This window comes from Xiphophorus maculatus, chromosome 19 (genome assembly GCF_002775205.1).
Source record: "Xiphophorus maculatus strain JP 163 A chromosome 19, X_maculatus-5.0-male, whole genome shotgun sequence".
NCBI lineage: Eukaryota > Metazoa > Chordata > Actinopteri > Cyprinodontiformes > Poeciliidae > Xiphophorus > Xiphophorus maculatus.
In genome coordinates this window covers 19,475,621-19,500,916 of record NC_036461.1, presented here as the reverse complement: position 1 = coordinate 19,500,916, position 25,296 = coordinate 19,475,621, and the positions used below count along the sequence as shown (strand labels likewise).

Genomic DNA, 25,296 nt, shown 5'->3' with positions numbered 1-25,296 from the left:
AAAGTGATGTTTGGTTTAATCATAAGGGTTTATTTGATGTTCAAACAAGTCTATTGCTCAAACTTTACCTTCTTCATTTAAAAAGTTGGCTGTCAGGTGGTGAATAGGTCCTGGACATGCTTTGGGCTTATGGCAGGGATGGCCAGCTCCAACCTCCAGGGCCAGTGTCCTGAAACTTTTAGATGTGTCTCTGATTCAACACACTGGGTCAAATAATGAAGTCATTAGCAGTACTCTGGAACACTTGACTACACTGAAGAGGTAATTAAAATGTTTATTTGAAGTGTGTTTGACCAGGGAGGCATCTAAGAATTGCAGGACAGAGGCCCTGAAGCACCAAGGTGTACTTTCCCTTTCGACCTTGCTGGGGCTCGTTCACTAAATGGAGTGGTAACGTGCTCTTCCTCCTTTGAACTGAATTCCATAGGGAACTGGCCCCTGGGCTTGGCTTGGTGGAAGACGGTGTGGATGGTGAAAAGGTGCCTCTCTGGCCTGGCAGCTGCTGCCCTTGTGCTTTTCCTCTGTGGGGGCGTACGGCGTTCACTTCTCTGGTGGTGCCTTGTGTCTGGGGGTGGCAGACTAGCTAGATGTTTGTTTTTTGGTTTGGAGATACCTTTTAGCTACAATTTGCTCATTATTTACAGTCAGTAAAACAATTAACACTGATTTAAAGCTGATTCAGTTGCCATGGAAATACTCAATCCTGTTTTTTTTTTTTTTTTTTTTTTTAGAAATGTGTGAAAATGAATTACAGAAACACAGCTAAAGCCATGATAAAGACAGATGTTTTTATGGCTGCGGTGGGCCAGAAGTGGTAAAGGTACTCACAGTCCAGGTGACTCTGTCTGATCCCCTCTACATCTTCCGCATGAATGAACTGGTAGCACCTCTTCCCTACAATGTCCACAGGGGTCAGGTCCATGTAGTCACTGATTCTGAAACAAAGTAAACAAGTAGCAAAATGAAAAGAGGACGAAGACCCACAGGTCAGACACACAGAAACAGAACCATGTATGCTGTTTTTATTTTTGATTTCTAGTTTCACAAAAACACCAAAGCAGACCTCAAGTTAAAGAGGACATTTTTTCTAATGTCTCCCAAAAGGTTGTTCAGTTTAAAGATCGTCTCCCAGGTAACCATTAGTGAACAGGACCACATATCAAACATTTTGTTGAGTATGAGCAAGATAAGTATGTTAAAAATCCTGTTTTTATGTGGATGGTTAAAACATTTATGGAAAATTAAAATCTATTTTTTGTGTGTTCCCTTGAGTATATGCCAAAATGTTACGCCAACTTTTGTGTGAACATTACAGAATAGTGTGACTAATAAAGAACTGATAAAAATCTTTCACATCTCATAATGTCGAAGCAGTTTCCTGTATTGAGTCTGGTTTTAATTTAGAGATCCCCCAGAAATAAAAGTCATGCAGTCAAAGATAACTTCATGCTGCTCTCAAAATGAACATGAAGTAGAAAAGGACAGTGCGGCAAGTGACACAGAACTGGGAAGTATTTTGGCCACGCAGGCCACGCCTCAGAGCCGGTACTCCCGACGGCCAGGGGCCCCAACCAACCCCCGGCAGGAAGACCACCCAGCACCAAGCAGGGAGGAGAGAACAGAACTGGACTGCACTAGCATTGATAACTGGGATCAACTGGACTGTGTGTGTGAATGGATTGAAGTGATGCTTTTTTGGAAAGTACCTTGAGGCGGCATGTTGTTAACCGGCTCAACTGAAACTGAATCTCTTTGTCATTAATCAATCGGTACATTTTAGTGTCCTTGTCATTTTACATGCAACTTGTCTGTCACAGTAATACATCTCCTTATTAATTCAGCCTGTTGTGAAGCAAAGCAAATCTCAACTGAGCATAAACTGTTTTGTTGTATTTGAAACGTGTTGTAGTGGATCTGAGCAGGAATAACTGGGCTGACCCTGATACTATGAGATACATAAAGAGGATCCACTACAACACGTAGTGTCAACAAAAACACATCAATGTCTTTCACTGTCTCGTCCAGAACTCAATCATATTCTTTTATCTCACCTTTGGATAGTTTTAAAATAATTATAAAGCATCAACAAGAAATATATTTAGTATAGATAATGTGTCATGTAAATGGATGGCCGCGTCCGCGAGGAGTTTGATGGCCCCATTAAGAAAAAATGTTTTTAAACGCTGCGTTTTGTTCCAGCAGCACCATTTGTAAAGCTACTCCAAGACGAACATGTTGAGTCACAATTATTGTATCTAAGTTGAACCTGTTGCATTATTTTATCCATTTAATTGATTAGTTTTATAATTAAGTCGGTACTTTTTTCATTTTTTACTTTGTGTTGCCTTTAGTGTTTAATCTCTGAAATAACTGCTCAGATGGGATCAATGATTGGTTCAAATGATACATTTTGTTTTCTCAACAAAATGTGTCAGGATGAAATTATTTGGCCCTTCTGTTTCACATTTACAACTCTTATAGATTTCTTGGTTACAAAAACCTAAAATTTATTTTAGACATGTTGTAAAGCTCAATAGCACCAAGAACGTGACACAACTAGTCTCACAAGAAACACATTTCCCATTTAAAACAAATGCTTTATGACTAAGGGACAAGAAACTAGTCAGTCAGGTTCAGGTATGGCTAACACTCATCAGCATTAAAAAAATTAATGTGAACAAAAATACCACAGAATGGAGCAGACAATTTCCCGTTTTAGTCAGATCGAGGATGGTTGAGGGCGACTAATGTCTGTACGGCAGATAACAGCCCATTTTGTTCTTTGGAGAAAAAGCATCTTTCCATTTTCTCATTCTCATAGAAACTTATCCTCAAAATTGAGCTGTAATGGAACCGACGCTTGTCTCTTTAACACAGCGGCGATTTCTGTCGCTCCACAGTGAATATCATCATCTGCTGCATTGTATCCACTTTTCCACCCACAAAAAAGCAATCTGTCTACCATCATTTCCCTGCTCTTTTTATTATAAAACATGAAGGAGGTATTCCTTTTTTTATTTTTTATTTTGCCTGATATGAATCTTTGCAGTCAAGGCGTTAGCTCCTGCACAAGATCCTGATGGCTATCTGCTTTATCTGGACAGAGGGAAGGCGATAGAACCATCAGAGACATATTTCACTGTTAAACCAGGGAGGATTAGGTCATATTCCTCATGAATACGGAGCTCCAACAAGGCTGACAACTTCTTTATCCTTGGAAAAAGCCATGAAACATAGATGCAAAAACAGTCAAATCATTTTTAGGATAGTTTAAAAATTGTGACATTGTTACATCTTTAAGTAATCAGGAAGTTTGTCACAAAACAAAATATAATGTATTTGCATATTTTTGTATTTATTAATTTCAAGCAGGTTTTAAAAAGAAACAGGAGAACAAACAACTCAATATTAATAAAAAAAATTGTAATTAAAATCATGTTATAATATTCATATGCCTGTTCAGTAATAAATTATATGATGTAAACAAGATGGTTACAAACTAACTAATAAGACAATAAGACAAGAAAACAGATGACTGTAAATAACAACCTGACATAAAGCTAAGGTTCCCTGTACAATGTGAGTATCATAGCTTTGTGTTTATTTTTAAACTGGTTGAAGTTTGGACATTGTTTTAGATCCATATTCAGTTCGTTCCATCCAGATACAGTGACACAAAATCTTCTCATAGATGTTCAGATGCTACATGTTTTGAAATTCAGTGTTTCCCTTAAGTTGTACCCACCCTCCCTTTCATAAAATCCCAAAGATGTTTAGGAAACACATTATAACGGATATCAAACATAAGTGCAGTTTGATTTCTCTCAATTTCCTGCAATTTTAATAAAGTAGACTTAAGAAATAAGGGATTTGTGTGTGTGAGAAAACTAGCACAGTGTTTTACTCTGGCAGCTCTTTTTTGCAATACTGTTAGTGATTGTTAGCAATGTTGATTTATAAGTATTGCCCCACTTCTGCACAAAAAAACAGATATGACTCAGTGATTGAACAATGCAAGATGTGGAGTGACTTTCTGTTCAGATAATATGTTGCTTTGGCTATAATTAATGTATAATATGAATAATTTGGGACCCGACTTTGATGAAAGAAAACCTGAAAACCTGACTTGTGCAACAATTATTGATTTTAAAAGTGATTTAAAAAAACAAAAATGATTCATGTATAGTTGATTTGATTCTGACCCAGACACAGTTCCAGTAGAGTCTGCAGAGGAAGCCAAAGACTCTGGTGATGGTAAAGTGACTCAACATCACCAAAGACCTTTTTTCATAACGTCAGTGGAAACATGAATTTAAATGAGGGATATGGAGTCTGTACTGCCAACAATGATTTTTTAAGTGATTGTTGTGGAAAGTATAAACATTTTTTATACAAAAACATAAATAAAAATTATATTTTCAAACTGATACTGCAATTACATCATTATATTTAGGGGCAGGGCTAGGGACAGGGGTGCTATTCTCCACTCCAGCTCTCTGTATTACGGGGCTGATCACCATAATGTTAATGTTTTTTAAGTTCAGGTTTAGGTTCATTTCAGATTTGTTTGCTGACCACATAACCACATGAACCACGTTCACTTTAACTATTCATTAACATATGTAAGATACTGTTAATGTAATGTCCAGATTGTAAGAACATGTTTGCAAAATAAATAACTCCTCACTGCAGCGTTTCCTGGTGTTGGATGTTTTCCATATTGTGTAAACCCAGGACCAGACTTCTGGTTTGGGATGATAATTTAATCTCAATATCTGTCATTATGTCTGAGAGTCGTCCAACTTTGTTCACAGTTTGAGCTAGCAATAAAGTTTTTAATTTGAGAGGCTTTAAAAATATTCATTTTCACTATTTGACTGGATCTCTACATAAAATGTGCAGGTCCATCATTAAGTGTAACCCCAAGGTGAGGTTTTGTAAGAAGCATTTGCATTTTCTGTGGTGTAGCAACAATCTGTTATTATGCAAGAATTCTAATCATATCAAGTAAAATAACATTTATGTAATGCATTTGATGTTAAGATTTAGGTCATAAGCCTAAAGGCATTAACCTGAACAACAAAAAAAAAATCAAGAAAACAGGAGTTACAGCAGGGTTCCATATCCACGGATGAATAGAAGGCAGCTGTGTTTGCTGGCTTCCACCTTCTTGGACCCCTAATTATGCAGCAGATGTTTGCATCAAGCTGCATTATGCAGGGTTTTATATTTTATGTGGCAGTTTTACTGATGAAAGTGACAGGAAAACTTTAGGTCGCAGCTCTGCTGTAATATGTCACCAACGCATTCTTTGTGCTTTTTTTTTTTTACTCTTAATCACTAATCTCACTTTCTTCAGATTGTTTTGCAAAGCAGCTTCTCTCAAATTCAGATCTTAAGGTCATTATGTACTTTGCAACAAAGGAGGAATCAGTTCTTTCACAGAGTTGGAAGTTGGAAGAAAAGACAAAACCATTCTGTTCATGCAACACTTGGTTTGGGATTTTTTGCAGATTTCTCTGCATGTAAAATCTCGGCAGAACTTCTTTGTTGCGTATTTTCCAAGCATAATTGTGTGATTACTTAGAAACAAGGACTTGCATAAGGACTTATTTATGGAAAGATGGAGGACCAGCTGTTTTTCTGGAAAAAAAATAATTGTTTTTTTTGCATAAATTTATATGCAAACGTACATTTTTAAATGTATCCTACTCAGTTGCACATTTCAATCGGCTGTTATTGTTTTTCTCATGCAGTAAATTTGCCTTTTCTGTACCGAGTCTAATTCTTACAGAATTAGATACTCACACATTCACCTTTGTGTGAATACGAAAGCTTTCATTTGCCTTTCATTTTGCTCCTTATATGAATTTTCCTACTGTGAGACAATGAAGGATATTTCTATTCTATTCTATTACTTCTTAAAAAATCCATACCAGTCAAGTTTTCTTTATTTGTTTGCATTACAACCCAGCAGTGTGACAGCCGTTTTTTTTTTTACTAGAGGTAGTACAAGTGACTCCATTGGTTGTTCTTGTGACAACCAACAAGGACAACCAATAAGTTATACATATTCTTAAAGAGGAGCTGCTGAAGAGAGCCACCTTAGTAAAAAACATGAAATATGACATAAAGAATATCCAATTTATTGGAGTTAAAAAGAGCTAAAATTCTGCAGGGGGTAAAACTGACATCTTTATGGTCCTGTTGTTAACATATATAGAAAACACTTTATAGAAATTGATCTGAAAAGACTAAATGCATTTGTTGAGATCCATTAAATTTTTTTATGTTATCCTCTGACACAAACAAAAGAATCCCTGAAGTTAATTTTTCTCTCCCCTACCTGTTCTCACAGTAGACGATCTTGAGATCCATGTTGACTCTGGTGACAAACATTTGGCAGTCGATGCGAACCTCGTTAATTGTGGGCGGTGGAAGGGCATGAGCTACCACCACCATTCCCATTATCTGATTAGGCACCGAGCGGCTGTGCGTCAGAGCCATCCTGATCCGCAGACGCCCTGTGATGTGGATCACCTGACAGGGAAAACACAGCAGGTCACAGTCAGAGGGCGTGACAGCTTTGGATGTGGACATGGATGGTTCCAACATTTGTTACTTTAAATGCCGGAGAGGGAGAATCCATGTAAACCTGACAGCGAAACATTGAAAAAAAACACAAAATAAAAAAGAACATTTTAAACACTTTTTGTTTTTAAAATGACCTGAAAACAGAGTCAACTAGCAAGCACAGCTTTTTAAAGATAAACTCACTTTTTTCTTTAATGTTGGAACAAACATGAACAGGTTTCAGCTTGAATATGTTCTCTGCCTCATACTTTACATAAGAGATGTAATTTCTCCTGCAAAGAGATTCAGTTAAATGCAATAGTGTAATAGTCTCTTTCTGTATGACTTCAGTCTCCCATGGAAACACTTTACATGTTCCATTCTCAGTACGTGTTTCACACCGGACGACTGTTGGTGGCACACAACCTTCTACATCTGTTCTGTCTAAATAATCATTAGCTTCTGTGTAATTAACTGCCTACTGCAAATATAACAACAGACTTTCAAGATTCACAAACTATTATTTACATAAACTGCTTAGATGTTCTGAGATTGGAGTTCTTTTAAGAAACTGAAAGTCTGCTTAGGTCTCCAAACTATCTGTGGAAACTTTAACTTTTTGTACATTTTATTATGAAGCAAATCCTTTATTTGTACAGTACTAAGCAACTATGTGTTGCCCTTTGCAAAGCAGCCAATTGAGCAGTGCCATTCATTTGCCTTGCCACTGATTTATTAAGAACAGAAAAAAGAAAGACTGTGCATGTTAGCTTCAGGAGAGGAGAAGAGGTGGTTTTTCACTGCTCAGATTAATGCATATTAAGGTATACATTGTGTATGAACTATTAAGATAGGCAGTTAGAAGTATTTCTAGAGGGTGTCTCAAGTAATTGCGGATTTTCCTTTTATTCCAATCTCACTATCAAGATCCACAAACATGTCTAAGAATTTTAATGTTCCCCTTAAGAAAGAAATCATGTTACCTTCAATGATTGTATGCATAGTTTAGCTGATTCTCTTACTTTATATCCTGAGGACTTGATGTGCACACCTCTCTTTGTTAGAGTGGACTTCATCCGGATGAAGAAGGATCGTTCCAGAGAGTTATCAGGAGACAGGAGGCTGGGACTGCTGGACTCCACTGCACAACGAACAACACAAAGATAAGCAAAAAGAAATGAGCTAACCAACAGCTGTTAACATCTTTGGTGGGTTTAGGTTAAATGCTCCTCACAGTCTGACCAACATGGTTCCTGTCCTGAAGTCAGTGGTAGTTTTGATGTGGGCAAACATAACATTAACATGCCTCTCTCACTTGTGAGGGATCCTACAGACCGGTCCATAAAGTTAAATGACTCCTGGAGGTAAGGCAGAATTATTTTGCTTGTGTAGTTAGTAATATTTTGAATTTAAAAGTTAAGTTTGACAATGTTTAGGTGTTTATATGGAACAGAGGCGAGTGTGTGCAAGTTTTATTATAAACAATGTTGACTTGGTTCAAGACTTTGTCACCCAAAAAGCAAAGGTTTTGTTGCATTCTATTCACTGCCTTCTGATTGGTTTCGGTTTCCATTAACTTGTTTTGTGGTCTAATATTTGTTTGGGCGTGCTGTGTATTGGCGCAGGGGGTTAGCACGCCCCACATTTGGAGGCCCTAGACCCGTGGACGTTGCGGGTTCGACTCCCGGTCTTGGCGACCTTTGCTGCATGTCCTCCTTCAAAAATGGCGCCGGCTCAGCTGGCTGCCTGCAGACGCAGCTCCTGTCATGTGTGTTAATCTGTGTATAAAAAATTCTTGCTGTAACTGCGAAATAATTTCCCTGCTGGGCTGAATAAAGTAATTCTTCTTCTTAGTCCCAGAAACAAACAAAAAAAAAACACCAAGTAAAACAAACATGTCCAATTCATTCAATTTAATGTAACTGCAGTTTAAGTGAGTACCTCCTCGACACATATTTCAACTTATTCCATTAAAGTAGAAACCTCACTATCTGTTTCTATTTTCACTATTGACAAGAACGTTGTACAATTTTTCACTTTTCAAAAATACTGAATCAGAGTTATTATCTCCTAAAAATAGTAGCACATACTTGGGAGAAGGAATAATAAAACCCAGAAAAAAATGAAAAGGAAACCACCAACAACAAAAAACAAAGGTTATGTTTTTTCTGCCAGCTGGTGGATGGATGGCATTTCTGACAGGCTGAATTCTCTAACTTGACCAGTAGATGTCAGTGATTGTTGCAGTTCTTCAGGTTGTAGTCTAAGTGCAGTTGATGAGAAAACTGAATGTCATCATGCTTCTTGAAGTCTTCATGAACTAGTATTTCAATTTCACTTTAAGAGTTTATTTCACTTTATTTGATCAACATACAAAAGAGAAAACTGGATGAACAGTGCATGATGGGAAATCTACTTTTAGGCTTATTAATTCTTCCAAAAACAAAGTTATGATCAAAATTAAGAGAAAGATATTTTACTTTATTACTTTCCTGCGTAAATGACAAGTAGTGTTTTGATTGTAATAAACTAAGTTAATGTTTTACATGGTTTCAAAAATCCAGAAGTTACATCAGAAACATGTTTGTGAAATAAACAAATATAAAATTTCTGTCAGGAAGATTTATTGGATAACTGCAACTGCTATTAAACCATATAAGCTTGATGCCTTTTATTACATTCAAGCTGAAAAAAATGTCACAACACATCTGAAAACATAGAGAAGAAACGCAGAAATAAGTTCTACGTGTTTGTTAGAGCACAGCCTGAACTCTGCCTTCATCAACATGTAGCCTCTGCAGGTAGAAATACAAGATCAGAGTCATGCAGGATCTGTGAGTCTGCTGCTTGTCCTCAACAGCCAGCATGGATCCACTGAATAAATAGATGAAGAACATTTTACACATGCAAGCAAGCACACAGACACGCAGCCAGGTCTCTGGTGGATGCACTGGTTGATCACTGCTGATACATGTTGACAACGTCTAATCTGAAAAATTGAAAGAAATGAATTAATATGCAAATTCATCCTTTATAATATAAATGTCCTTGAAACAGAGAGGGGGTGGTGATAGAGAGAGAAAGGCAGTGGGAAGAGGTGGAGGGAAGGGGCAGCGGCAGTAATGGAAGGGAAGGAAGAAAAGACGGGAAAATCTGACAAGTACAGAAAATACATGAAAAATAAACGGAATAAATAAACTAGATGGACTAGTGTATTAAGACACGAAGAAAGGCAAACAAAAGAGAAAGAGGTACAAAATGAAAGTTAAAGTAATGATACGCAAAACACTGAATGCAAACAATTGTGTATTGCAGGATCTAAAAGATTGAGAGTAAGAAAAAAGTAAAGCCTCATGAAAGAGAGCTATTTATAATGAGGAAGAAAAATAAAGATTATGAGATTTACCAGAAAAGGAAACAACTCTCACCACTGTTTCCTCTGCTGCTTCTCTTCTAAACACCATCAGCCAGTTAGCTGTCAGGGCTTCAGGACAGTAAGGGCCCATCAGATGGAGGGACAATGTCCCCATCAAACTATGGTGGATTTTACTTCACTTTCTATGGTGTAAAACTTTAGGTACACCTATATGTGGCAATGTAACATCCATAATGTGACATCCAGCTATCCCAAACAGCTCCAGCTGGTTAACATTTTTTATGTATATTGACAAAAGTATAAGCAACTCAACCTAGAGATTTCATCTGTATTACACCACCACTAATAAATGTATGTCACAGCAGTGGGCTAATGGTACCTTGTCTTAAAAGGGCCATATAATTTATATTCTAGGCACATAGAGACATTTTGTAACATAATCCAGTAACTATGCAATAGAAATGCTGTAAATATCAAAATACAATACCCCATATTGAAATGGGGTTGTTGTCTCTTTAAGAAGCTCCTGCACTTTCAGCTCGTCATCACACCAATGACTGTCCATTATACCGTTTACAGCTGTCCTTTTTTGTTTAAGTTTTTTCCGGCCTTCATTTGACAGTGATGTGACAGGAAAGCGGGTTGTGAGGAGGAACACATACTGCAGTGGTCATCAGGCCGAACACAAACCTGCAACAGCCTGGTACAGGACTGAGGCCACACCGCGACCCTACAACTGGACTTAAGGAGATTACCCACAATTCCTCAGGATACCAGATGACTGAAGTGGCCGACACAGCCCTGTCTTTTGAGTAATTCAGCTAATAATGATTTGACCACCAGGGTGCGCTCACAGGCTTTGCGTATCGCATTTCTGCCTGCATTTTGTGGCTGTTGTTAAGAATGAGCGAACTTGATGGTTCACAAAATGTAATTTCTTCACATTTAGATGTATGGGAAAGGACAATAAATAATATCACAGCAAATTAAATCATTGAATCAAATTATAAATGGAGAACTCACTGTCCTTTTTCTATCTTTTTGTCAATAACTGTTTTCTCATGAAAACTCAATTAGCACACACGCTCATTCATTTGCACACTCTTACACGAGGATTTCCTTGTCTGCAACTGAACCACTTCTACATGCGTTAGGTAAAGAGAGAAGTCTGACATGAGGACAGATGGATGGAAGCAGCCAAAAATCGAGGCCCATATAAAAAGATAGAGGACGAGGAGAATTAGAGGAAAACAAGAGGAATTAAAAAAAAACAAGAGGACGGAGGTGGAAGAGGGAAGATGAAGATCATGTGGGGATTCAGAGGTGTTTCTCATTCTGCTTGCCTGGCTTGTGTTACCGTGGGGACAACGCTCCTACAAGACAAAGATTAGTGCTACAAAGGCAGCAGGTGGCTGCCGGCTCCACTGCTGCCCGACTCTGGGACTTAATTATCTGTGGCACTGAAACTTTCCCTCGTTTGAAGGACAAATGATTAATTAAAAAGAACAACTCACCTACGCCTCTCATCTGTGGACAATACCCAGTGCAGAGGGTTTCTTTGCATATGTGGATGCGATTGCAGGGACGTCTCAGTGGGACTGCGTATCATTGTCAAACAGTCTAATAATGCTGCTTGGTTCAGGGAGCCCATTGAGTCAGACTGATAACTAGCTAACGAGCTAACGTGATGGAGGAGCAGCAGTGCGATACAAAAGCCACCAATAGCAAGGTCACCACAACCTCCTCCACCGGCTGCCATCACCACTGCAGTGCAACGCGGCTCCTACACACTAAGGCAGAGCGGGGAAAACACAAATATAATTGGCTTGACAAGAGGACTATAATACAGCAGATAAGGCAGACACATGTAGCGCATTAATGAGTCATTTAGTAAATTTCAGTGGCCCAAAGCAAATGGAAGAAGAGAGAACAAACACTGAGAATCCTGAAGGGCACAAACAAAACAGTTACATACCTTCATTCTTTCATCCTCACACTTTCCCATTGTTGTGTCTCCATTTCCTTTGGAGATCACTTCTGGGCCTTAATGGTTCCAACTAATTGTTCACTATGCAATACAAGGTATGTATTCAACATATTGTAAATGTGGAAGGTAACAGAACATGTTTCATTTTCATAAGCATTCAATGATAATCAGTGTAAAGAACCATCCAGCAAAAGCAAACTCAGTAATAATGGTTTAAAAAGCAGCTTTGTTTGGCAGCAAAGTTTAATCTATACTACTGATGTGTCAATGTTAAACAGTAAGTTATAGCGTAATTTCCACAACTGTTTTGTTGGCACACACACTCATGTCCACGTTCAGAAAATAGTGTTCAACACTATAAATATAAATATACTGTATATACATATATTTTCAAAGAAATCTAGATAACAAAAGACAACTAGAGGCCAAAATGTACAGTATTGAACATACTATCAATAGTATTGATAGAAAATGGAAATAAATTTTTGAGGTTAATTCCAACAGACATAACTCCTGTCTGTTTAAGTGCTTGCTTGTTACTAGCCAGAAACGACATTTTCCAACAATTTCACTGATGCGCTGTATGTCCCTACAACGAATATTCTGGTGTCTTATGAGGGAAACACTGAGAAAGCAAAAGGACCTAAGGACAGAAAAAAGTTCAGACATGTTCAGTTATGAAAGCTAGAACTGGTGCTCAGAAATAGTTTGTAAAAAGAAACCTCATCAATCAGTGAGTGAGTCCAAAATGTCTGCATTTACTCTAGACCATGATGGCCCTCATTTATGTGGCTGAGGTAAGCACATAAATAGTAGAATAATAATATGCAAAATAATATACAACATACATATATAATTTTGGTTAATAAGATTGACACTGCTCTACCATGCAGAATGGCCTAATGAGTGCTAGTAGGGTGAAACCTTCAAGGATAAAATGGTTTTTTATTGTTACACTACCTTTGCTTGGTTGTGGTACAAAATTCGGACTCAGGTCCCAGATTAAGAAATTTAATATACAAACAAAACAGATAAATAATAAAGTAATTTATGTGGTATATACATGTGTGTGTGTGTGTATACAGAATACAGTGTGTGAATACAGAACCGGGAACAGTTAGGGAATCGCCGTGTATCTCTCACTGACTGTATTAAAAGAAAACTACACTTTCCTTTTAATACACTCGGTATTGCAGTGGACCATTAATGAGCATTTCTATCACTGTTATTTGTTAAAATCCTCCTCCTTTCTCTTCTTGTCCTTTTCTTAGTCATAATTCAAAAGTTTAAGTGAGTGGAAAGAGAGAGATGTTTGACCAAAGTACTGCAGCTCCCCTACTTTCAAATTTACCTTAAGGGAGTCCAGTAAAGAGAATCTGATCTAAAATAACCAAAATATGAAGCACACACACATCCACACGCACACACAGAAATCCCCCAGCTCGGATATAAAGCCATGCTCAAGTCATTCTTGTCCCACAAAGCTTGGATTGTGAGTGAAAGTTTGTTTATGTAAACACTCTGTAACTGTCACATTGCTGCCTCTCTCTCCCTATCGCCTCTACGGCTGTAATTGAATTGCTACTGTCAGGGGATGGGGGGGCTGCTGGGTGAGACCTGCCTTATGAATAGAATGTGTTTTCTATCAGGAGGAATTTGACAAATTGAGTCAGGGAGGGAGACGAAAGAGGAGAAGGCAGAGGGAGAGTTAGCAAATGTAAGAGAACTTTAAAACATCAGAGACGAAAACAATCAGTGAGAAACTCAGAGAGAAAGACAACGTGAAAGATTCTAAGAATAAAAATGAGAACAATTTGAAGTCTTATCTTAAAACCAAGACAAAGGCCAGATAAACATTCATAAATGATATGGAGTCAGACATGTTCTGGAATATGAAGCTATTCACATACTCCTTTTTCACAGGAAACTCTGGCGCATATGTGTATGTGTGTGTGTGGCATTACATCTGATACAGTATAAGGACCATTTTCCTAACACATACTATGCTGTGGGGACAGACTGCTGGCCAAAAGCCCAGACTCCGTGAAACCAAGTGGTGTTTTTGGGTCAGGGGTTAGGTTTGGACAAAGTAGTGAAATGAGGTGATGTCAGGTTTAGATTAGGTATGTACTGGTAATGGTTAGGTTTAGGGAAGAGCCAGGGGTAGGCTATAGAAATCAATGAAAAATGAATGGAAGTCAATGCAAAGTCCTTGTGAAGATAGAAAGACATACTAAGTGTGTGTCTGTGTGTGTGTGTGTGTGTGTGTGTGTGTGTGTGTGTGTGTGTGTGTGTGTGTGTGTGTGTGTGTGTGTGTGTTTTAAGGTAGATTTCTTCAAAGCCTTTTCCCACATTGCAAAAGCATGGGAACTAAATGTAAAGAAGCTAAAATCCCTTGTCTTCCCCAACCCACTTCCTTTTCACCTTTGTCTTTCTTCCTGTCTTTTCACTCCATTAATCTCTGGATGCTCCTCTATCCTCATTCTTGCTCCTGCTTTGCTGCACTGATGAAAAAAAGAGACTTACATTGACAGTCTTATCAAGACAATGAGCTCAAATCAAACAGAGCTCTAATAGTCTGGGGACATTGTGATCCGGCCTTTGTCTAACTTTTCTTTCTTTTCATCCAACATCTTCCTGCGACTGAACTGCCTCCCCCTTCCTAGACTTGGTGTAATGGGACTCCAGGACTTCTCTCAAGTTATTGAACAGCAGGGACAAAGGGGGCACTACTCTGATGGGGCAGCTTGCACACACACATTTCACTTCAGATTTGGTCCCTTTCCCCTTTATTTAATGCAGTTTTGAGACAACTGCACCTGTTGTCTTCCACTAATCCAAGATCACATCATGGGAGTGGTCATGAGGTGGAGCCAAGGCCTTTGGCCACCTCTGCAGCTTCACTACAAAACAGTTGACAACACAAATGTAACAATATAGCTTTTTCACTTCAAGAAAATATTTTCTGTCGTTAGTGAATTATTTGTCAAATTGGGATGTTGTGCTCTGAACTGGTGCAGATCAGTTGCTGGCCACGCCTGAGTGAGCAGTGCTCCTGTCCTGGCCACCTTGGGGTTGCCTCCTTGATCTGTTGCTGGGGACCCGAAGATATCCCCACACTGGACAGGATACATAGTACACTCAGAAAGTTCTATGACTTCCCTTGTGTCTCCTCCTGGTGTCCCCTCTCCGCCCAAAAAACCTCCAGAGGGAGTGATCCTGATCAGAAGCCTGAACCACCTCAACCCAAATGACGGAACTCCTCACCCTATCTCTAAAGCAGAGTCCAGTTCCCCTCTAGAGGAAGCTCCTCTTGGTCACTTTCATCCAGGATCTCATTCTTTCAGTCCTTTTAACTGCTAACTCCTGAGCTTTGCTTTGTGGCTCGGCTCTTTCTTTATCACAAAAGATGGGTGTAGTGCCCGCATTACTGCAGATGAAGTCCTAATTTGTCTGTCCATCTTCTGTTCCTTCCTATCATCACGTGACACCAAGACACTTCAGTTTCTCCACTTGAGAATGATACTGATTCTCAATCCCTACAACTTTACCCATTGACATAAAATATCATAATAATATTAAAATAAGTAGATAAGAGTACAAAGAATGAAACAAGAGAAGTTAACTGTTTAAGTACTCAGTAAACCAGAAGGAGATGACAGAAAAAGACAAGAGGGAGATAGCGGGAATGTTAAAGACCGCTTGTTTCCTATGAGTTGGATAATGGATTGGCAACCCATGTTTGTTTTCAGAAAGGTTAAAGGTTAAAATGACACAAATTCCTAGCGGAAAAATAAAAGGCAACTGTTTTTATACGCACCCTGCATAAATACTGCCCAAGACAGAGACGTGACTAAGGCAAAGTTTCTGTAAGACTGAAAACAGTATAGAGTATCAAATATTAGCTATAAAGATAAGAAAAGTAATAGTACAACAATAATACAATAGTAGTTTATAAAAATTTAATAATGGTTAAATTCTACTTTTAGCTATATCTAGATGACTAATTCTGATTAGCCATCTAAACTAATCAGAATCTACTCACGTTTGCTATCTGAGTCAATAAACGTTACCGAATCAGAATGTTCTGATTTGATAGCTGAAGATGTTGGTTTAGTCAGATGTTATTTTCAATTGTCATGATAGTTTCCAAATGTTGGTCTATTATGAGCTTATGCATTTATATATTTATTCAGTGTAAGGTGCTGCAAGATATTTGTTTGGGAAATAATTTAAGTTTGGATCCAAATTTAACTAACTAAGGGATGCTATAATGGTAAAATTAAAACTGCTAGCAGGTTCATAGCCCTGATCCAGTCATTGTGTATGAAGCATGACTGCTATGATCAAGTAAAATCTATAAATACCACTGTGGTTGGATGGAGTTAAAATATGTATTTTCATAATCTTGATGGCAAACCAGTTCATACTAGATTTTTCTTTTTAATATGGAAGGTTGAACGAGATTAGTAAAAAGAACAAAATAATTAATTGAAATTATTTTAGCCATAAAATGACGGAATTTCTATTTAATCATTGATTAAAATACAACACATCCATGAATACATTTAATTGTAGAAAATTTTAATTATTATCTCGGTGGTTTTTGACTCACTGGATGTCACTGTTTTTATGTCACATTCTGGAGTAATTTTATTTTTCATCTCCACTGTTCCGCTCTCCTTTGTTTCTGAGACCTTTTGTCAGCATTTCATCTCTTTCATTCTTTTCCATCTAATTCCTCTGTACCTGTTAGCTGTACCTTGATAAATCCGACAGAACATGTGAAGAAGGCAGAAGAAACACGAGGAGGGAAACAGCATGTGGAGAAAGGAAAACAACAGAGAAGTTGAGGATCACAGAGTGGGGAGTGCACTTGGCTGCAGAATATAGAAAGACAGATGGATGAACTGAACAGCTTAGCATCCATAATCAGAGTAAGGCGTGAGCCGGAATAGAGGCGGCAGCCGTGTTCATTGAGCTGCTAACTGGTTTTACAAACACGTCTGTGAGGAGCTGCAGCAGCTTCTGATGAGCACCAACTATGACTTATTGTTGATCAGATGGAACAGATGCACACATATTGTGTAACATGATAACTAGATCTACAGGTTTAATGGAGGTCAGCTTCCAGTGGTTAAGGGAACATCTGCAGGACATGGAGCTTTTTTCAGAATCTGGCGACCTTAACTGGTGACTGGTTTGCTGAAATATTGTGTTAAAAACCAATTGTTTTCTAATTGTTTACAGACAAAGATTACAATCTTAGATTTTGGCTAAGAGCTATGGAAATGTCTAGCTGGTCTGAAAGCATATTTCTGTAGTCTTAGTCTCGGTAAAAAAAACTTTGAATCAAGTTAACTGCATGATCTGTAAATAATTAATTGTAATTCACTGCATTTTAATAGAAATCTATATATCAACAAAATAAATATTTTCAATTCAAAACCCCATTTGCTGCTAAATTATTGATCAAGTAGATATAATCAGATTATCCAGGTTCTTCAACCAACAGATTGGAGCAGAGTGTTATTCTGCCTTTTTATCTTTCCACAGTTTCCTGAAGCTCTGATCATTCATGGACCTTCTTCAGAAATGCGGACTATGGATGCTAACTTTAGTGTGGGGGACGTTTGTGCTGCTGCTACATATTTTGCATTGGGATGCTATTTCAGGCTTGAATAGCTTCACTGGTACGCTAACTCCTTCAACACAGCTTGAACACAACGACAGTCTTTTCCAGCATTGCATCAGATTGGTTTCTTGAAGCAAAAATGAAACCCCAGTGGGCCTAGAGAAGCTGCTTTGTCTTTCATGGATGGAGTTTGCCAATAAAGACTCCATCTGATAAATCTGATAAAACTTGTGCATCAGATTTACGGGTATACCAAAAACACAATACAAAAGTTCCACTTAGAGCTTTTGTATGTAAAAAAAAAAATGTGATTAGCATTAAAATTCTTAGCGTAAAAATTGATGTAATTAATTAATAAAAAATAATGGTTTAAACTCCCAGCCCCTTTATGTCTTGTTTAAAAAGTATGTTTTGCATTTATGTCTTATAACTTCAACCACTCTCAGAAAGCCCAAAAGTTTCTAACATTTTTTTACAAAGAATTCTAAAAACAAAAAAATCAGACTAATGTAAAATAATAGTACATAAATAAACAAGTACAAAGTTCTGCACTTATAGAAAAAAAAAAATCTATTTTCATTAACTTTGCTTAAGATGTAAGATTTTTAGTTAAAGTTGATAAAATATCCAAAATTATTTTAAATTCCAGTTCCACATGTAGTTTTCTCTGTGGAAGTTTGCATAATAATGTTGAGGCCTGCAGGTCATGTACCAATATTGTGAACAGAAAGTGTTGCTCCAGCAAGCAAAAAAAAAATCTGTGAATGTTTAAATAATAACTAGTAAGATCTATTCCTCCTAGTTTTTCCGTTTTGCCTTCTGTATTGTTTTTAAGTCCTAAACATTTACTGCTCACTTTACATGCAACACCCTGTCAACACTGAGGTCTGAGACTGAGATGGAACTAAGAAGACACACATGAACATGCCTCAAACTTCTGCTCAAATTTAAAATTTCAGTCTTGGACCCAGAAGAGTTCCTGTGTTATCGTTGTGGTGACAGACAGATAGCAGCGAGTAGAGCTTTATTTGCCATGCGGTGCTGTCCTGTCCTCTGCTGTCGTTATCTGAACAGCTCCGGCTTCCATTGTAAACAGCGCCGTCCTCGTTAAGAAGCCTAATTAGAAAACCCTAATAATAATGGCTTTTGATTGGCCATTGTGTACTCCAGATTGCAGTTAGAGTGTTAGAACTTAACCAAACGGATAATTTTGTTTTAGCATTAATCCTCTACTTCTGAGAAGTTCTTTGTTTGGCTCGAGTGGTTTCATTGCTTTTCTGAAAAAAAACATTCATGATACAAATTTAATTACTTCCAGCACTTTCAGAATCATGACTAATTCTATCAGTATGTATGCAGTTGAGAAGATTTGGTGTAGATAAATTATTTAGCAGGTCAAAAACAAAAGATGAACTTTTTGAATTTAATCTTTAAGAAAAATCTATATCAAAGTTGGAACCATAGCTAACCCTCCATGTGTACAAAGTGATTTTCTGATTTTTTACTGTCACAAAAACACATAGTTTCACTATGTGGACAATAGGCTGTTCAGTCTGATCAGTACATGGTAATGGTTATTATTTATTGGTGTGACTGCAATGAGTGAGAATAATAAAAACTGCAACCTCTGTTATTCAAACATGATAAACAAAATGAGGATTGATAAATAACAGTGAGTCATAGGTGATGCACAAGTGAAACTTCAGGTCTCTGTGTAGCTATAGTGTAATTGGGACACATACTACAGTAATATTCAATACAGTAAATATTTCTAAATTTCTGTGATTTTAAATAATTTTAAACTTGATTCAATTGCTATGACATTATTACAGATTATGACTCTAACAATACTGGGTGGTCAACCTGGCCTGAGAACTACTTCCTCAATCTCATCTCGTTTCTAAAGGCAGCAAACAGGAAGTCTGAATTGGTGAAGTGAAATCTGCTTGAGTTCTTCCTTTTTTATTGATTTTGTATCAACTTTATATCAGATATGAAGTCTTATTGCTTTGACTTAAATCATCATATACAGATTACTGACAATCATACCTTCCTATTTGATACTATTTTCCTCCAACAGTGGTAACACACACATTATAACTTTCATCCTAGGTATATGACAGTACATGTGTATTTATTGATAATTATCATTTCTCTGGGGTTTTCATATTTATGCAATAAAACAATACAGCATTTTTAATATAATGCAGATTGTTGGTACAATCCCTTCCAGAGTAGCTGTTTATTATGTTTCAAAATTTTCACTAGTTCAAAATACCTTTCAGATAAATGATTGATGGTGTGCTCCTGCAGAACGTCGTGACATATTGACGAGGTAACTCATTTGATCAGCTGTGTTGGAGCAGGGACACAGAAAACAAAGAGGACACCGGCTGTGTACGCCTGGAGTTGGCCACAAGGGATGAAGTCAAGACGGATTCTTCTGAGATCAAGACCAAGACCAGACCTTTTGAGACCAGGACAAGGGTCAGATATTTAGATCTTCAATAAATATTTCAGGACATTGTCTTCTGTACTCCACAAAATGCAAAACCTAATAAACCCCCCCCAAAACAAAACAGTTAATTACTCAACCAAACTACTTTTTGGTAAACTAATGACATTTAGTTTACCATTTTAATATTAGTTTTAATCCACGCAGGAATGAAAATTACCTGACAGAGGCAATTCCCAAAACCATCAGAGCCAGTAAAATCCATGACCATAAAACAAGAAAGGTAAGACTGAATCATCCATCTTAAATAAAACCAAAATGAATAATATTGGTACTAAAAATCAAACTGCAACTCAAAATATTATCGGTGACAGAAATAAATTAACTTAAAATTTGTAAACTGAAACATTTAAAACTCTAAATGGATCAAATAAAACAACTTATTTTGCTGACACTTTTTAGTGCCCTTAACACCAAATGAATATTCTGTACTTTGTTCTTCTATTAAAGCAGTTTCTTGTTTGTTTCATTCTTCTTTTTCATGTACACTTTATATTTGTACAGTTTAAAGCATTAGAGACGTTTTCTTAATGCTATCTGGGAACTACAGCTGTAAAGCTACTGAAATTATTCATTACTTAATTACTAATTTAGAGTAAAATTTGGGCATAAAAAATATGTTTTTATAATATGAACGTCTACATATCAGACTAAGTTAAAACAAAATCAAATATTTGACTTTTGACCATCTAATATTTGACCATCTAACACTAATGCACATGGACACCCCCCCACCCACACCCACACCCACACCCACACCCACACACCCCCACACACACAGCCTTACTTAGTTTGTCCTTGGGCAGCAGCAACAGCAGCTGATGGTTGCTCTAAATGACATTAAAAGTAGGTTCTTGTAAACTTGGATAATTATGATAAATGTGAGTGATTATGATGAATTATTCCCCTCCATTGTGCTAATAGTGTAATTAGCAACAATAATCAAAGACTTGTGATGTTGAAATAAGGCAATGCTGTGGACAATTAGACGGCCGAGGGCTAATAACAGGGAACTTATGGTGTTTTTTTTTTAGGTCAGATATAATGTCACTCCTGGTAGGACTTTGAAACTGTTTTTTTATTTGATTGTTTTTGTGTTTCTTGGTAAAATTATAACATGGTGAACCCACAGCTGATTCTGCATTGTCCTTCAACTCTAAATCACACCCGTGAACTAAACTGAAACAGGGTAAGCAGATAATACTGATGCTGTAAAATTGTGTATTATGTATATGACATTTTGTGTTTTAAATTATTTTTTGCATTACTGGCTATGGTATTCTTTGTTGGGTTGTGATGAAGATTAGGATTATCTTCACCAATAGATGGAAGATCAAATCTGGCTTCTTATGGAGGATGAGCCGCATGACACGTTACTAAGGAGGCAACAAACTGACCAAACCAGGATACTGAGATCTTCCTGGACAACATGCAAAATCTAGAGCTTACACGTCTTAAAACAACAACACTGCTGCTTTTTCCCCACTAATGTGATTTTCTTAGATAACAAGAGGGATAGTTCCAGCTGCAAGTATGCATGCAATGTGTACGCTCACAGTCACGGTCCACTGTCTGGTTTTCTGGGGAGAATTAGAACATAAATTTAAACACAGGTGGTTATGTATTTTCCAGGCACATAGTGCCATTTTACAGTGAAATTAAGTAACTATGTGACCCCCAGTTGTTATGAAAATGCTGTACTTATCAAATCGAACTTGGAAATTTGGCGCTTTCAAATTGGCTTCTGTCTCTTTAAGACGTTCTTACTGTTACCGACACTCCGCCTTCAGGAAGTCATCACAGCAATGCTCCTCATGCCATCTACAACCGTTCTTAGCAGCACTGGACTCAGAAGTAATTCATATGATGAACTCAGCAGACTCAACCACCAGGTGCTTGCTAACTGCTTCTGCTAGTCTGTAGGACCTGAGTGAGGGAGTCGGGAGGTTGGGTAGGTGAGGGCTGCTCTGTGAGGCAGAAGTTCATCTGGAGACTGCAGCTCCAAGGAGGAGCTTTGTGAGAGCATGCGTTTAGGCAGCCCTGAATGGTTGCCACGGGAGATTCAAGGATTTCTCAAACATGCATGAAAGAATCAAAGCATCACTCCAAGTCTGTTTTTGATGACAGAATAACATTATTACCTGGTGTAAAGCTCAAGTCTTCAATTTTACTCAGCCTTAAAGGAACTTGACTTTCCAACTTATATATTTCCTTTATTCATCACAACTAGTTATTTTATCATGAATATTACAATTCACCTCAAGTGTCCTTATTCAAAGTCGACAGGCAGAGGACAACAGATACATTCTAAGCATCTACCAGACACTGATCTGATAATATGGAATTTTTTTAAATAGAGAGAAAAAGTGAAGAGATACAAGAAGTCTTTCTTCCCTTTAGCTTGACTCTGAATTACCCTTATGAGTAATCATTTTCAACCACTCATTCTCGAGAACAGTTGGAGACATCGGTGCTCTCAGCCTCAGTTTGACGGATATTAGTCAAATTGCGTCATGTGCTTTTTAAGATGAGTCTCTTTAACTGCAAGAGTGTGTTGGCAAGAGGCGTCAAGCTTCAAAGGAGGTTCTTTCCTCCAAGGTCATCTCATGTTTTAACTTCAATTTTAGCACTTTATGAGTGTGACTGTAATTAAAATGATAGGGCCAGCTTTTTGATATATTACAACAGAACAGCCTGAGAGACAAGCCTGGCTGATAACCTGGGGTTTAAACTGACAGGTGACACATAACAATAACCCATATTTGGCTTGTTTAGATGTCAACTGATTTCTGATATGAATTTCTTTCCATATACAGGAAAGAAATTATTCTTAAAGAATAACTTAAGAGTATTATTCTCAAATTATAAAAATAATTTACTTTCTTTAGATGGAAATAATAATTTCTTTCTGTAAAAAAGCATGAATGGTAAGAGAAAGGCTAGAACTGTTTAATGGGAATAAAACGTTTTATGCTAACTAAAAATGAGGTAAAATGTAAGTCTATGATTTTTTGGAAAATGCTTTTTCAATACTTAGGCAGGAAATATGAAAAGTCTTTTACTGATCAGTTCATAAAAACACAGTAGAGCAAGAGATGCAAAGAGTTAGCAGGTGCAAAGTAGCAATTTAGCCCAACCTGCCAAATACGTTAAATCAGACTGGTGCCAGGGGCTTTACAATAGCAATAGGCCATAATTTATAGACTAAGTAATAAAAAGGTCAAGCTTTGATATTTTAAAGGGATTTGAAGATCTAATAGTGTAAAGCTGAATTCATATCTGATGTAATTACATTGGGAAATGGATGACTAGAACAAATAAAATGCTTCAGAAAAGTGGCTCAGATTTAAAGTTGAAACTGTTTAATATTTGGTTGCAGATATAAAGACTTGGAATGTCTGAGAACTTAGTATAGCAGACAGAAAGTTAGTGAAATAAGATGCAGTATTACCAAAAGTACTGAGACACGCCCTCCAGACTTTTCAATTCAGGTCTTCCAATAATGTCTATGCCCACTAGTGTGTATGATTCAGGCACTCAACATTGCAGATTGCTTCTTCAAACATTTATGAAAAAGATGGGTTGTTCTAAGGAGGTCAGTGAATTCCAGCCTGGTTCCCTTAGTACAATTATACAATCAGTGCAATAAAAATCTCCAAGCTTCACGTGAGCTTCAGATTAGCTGAAGAGTTCATATAGATCTTCACAGGTCTGACATGTGAACACTTTGCATTCAGATGCAAAGTGTTGGATGCAGAGGCAGAAAGCATGCAGCTAGTTTGGTAGTTTCCAGGAGTTTTACAGTCTGGCATGCAGGTATCATGCCAGACTGCATGATGCCTGTTCTAAAATGATGTGGAAGGGGGATTATAATGTGAGGTTGGGGGATGAGGTTGACTCAGAGTCACTTTTGATCTTTCTTATGACCCTAAAAAAGTGAGAAAGGTTTGGTAACAGTTGTTTCCTATTTTACTATATCTGTGCGTTACTCCACAAAGATAACTTGACTGGTCTTGACAGACTTTACCTGACTGATCACCCTTGACAATGACTTAACTTATAAAAACAGAACTACCAGAAAGAACTAATAATGCAAAACTATGAACTATAAATAATCCATGAAACACCCTCAAACCAATACACCCAATAATCGTAACAGAAGATGAATGTTGCTGAAAAAACTTTGACGAGTATATTCTGTTGTTCAGTCCTGCAATGTGGATGAATTATTAACAGATTAATTCAAATGGACAGTGTGGATTCTGTTTCAACTAAACATCTACGATGCATAAAGCTTTTATGTTATGGGCCGTGTTTGCTTCACAACTATACAAGAAAACATTGACTGTCTCAATCAATCCAATTCTCATTCATAATGCCTTTAAAAGCAGTAGAGGAAATGACAAATAACTAGACAATGCCATGTTATCTTTTAGTGAACCTGTATGTAGAGCAGTCCATGTAGGCTTTTAATTGACCTGTCCAGGTCTGAACGCCACTGATTGGGATTGGCTCAGTCCAATGACCCTGCAGTTTTGAATGGACAGGTGAAAACGGTTGTTCCTGTATTAGACTTTGCTAAATGCAAATGTGACAGATTACCTTATAAGTGAACAAGAGCCACAACTTTCTACTATGTCCTCTCTAAATATCTAAACTTTTACTGTTATGTTTTGGAAAGGCATAAAATCAATCAATTAAAGGAAAACCAGCATGCCTTTTCCTTGTTGTTGACACAACTTCCAATATTTGAAGTTATCTTTTCAGGTTGAATGTGTCGTTGAGTTGTCAGTTTGCAACAGATCTACTGCTAGCTACAAGCAGCACATATTTATTCACTCATCTGGCTCCATGCTCTCAATGCAGATTTGCATTAAATACCACATACATAAATCCTAATTGCCTTTCTTCCTCTGACTGGTCAGAGTGTCATTAGGGATCACTCTTTCACATGCCTACATGTCTGGCTGAGACCTCTTCCTCCCTTCCATGCCTTTTCATGCAGACAAATTAACATTGTTAAACACTCATGCTCATTGGAACATGTCGCTCCATCCCCTGCCTCTCTTCCTTACTGTCTCTCTAGACAAATTAACAATGGAGAGCAAACATGTTTCTCCTGGCGACTTCTGTCTTTCTCCTTCCTTTGGTCATTACTAACCAATGTTAGTAATCACTGAGATATCCACACTAAACCCTTTTTCCTTCTT

The 25,296-nt window shown here is 37.5% G+C and overlaps 1 protein-coding gene across 4 annotated transcripts in view; it reads right to left on the bottom strand.

The window, feature by feature from the left end:
- The window catches only part of npas3 (neuronal PAS domain protein 3), a 268,530-nt gene that overhangs the window by 20,654 nt on the left and 222,580 nt on the right, over nt 1–25,296 (bottom strand). For all 4 annotated transcript variants that reach the window (XM_023352222.1, XM_023352224.1, XM_023352225.1 and 1 more), the window contains 3 exons: nt 7,596–7,714; nt 6,347–6,540; nt 829–935 (listed from right to left, as the gene is read on the bottom strand). In XM_023352222.1, coding sequence (XP_023207990.1) covers nt 829–935; nt 6,347–6,540; nt 7,596–7,714 — 420 coding nt within the window. The remainder of the gene's footprint in view (nt 1–828; nt 936–6,346; nt 6,541–7,595; nt 7,715–25,296) is intronic.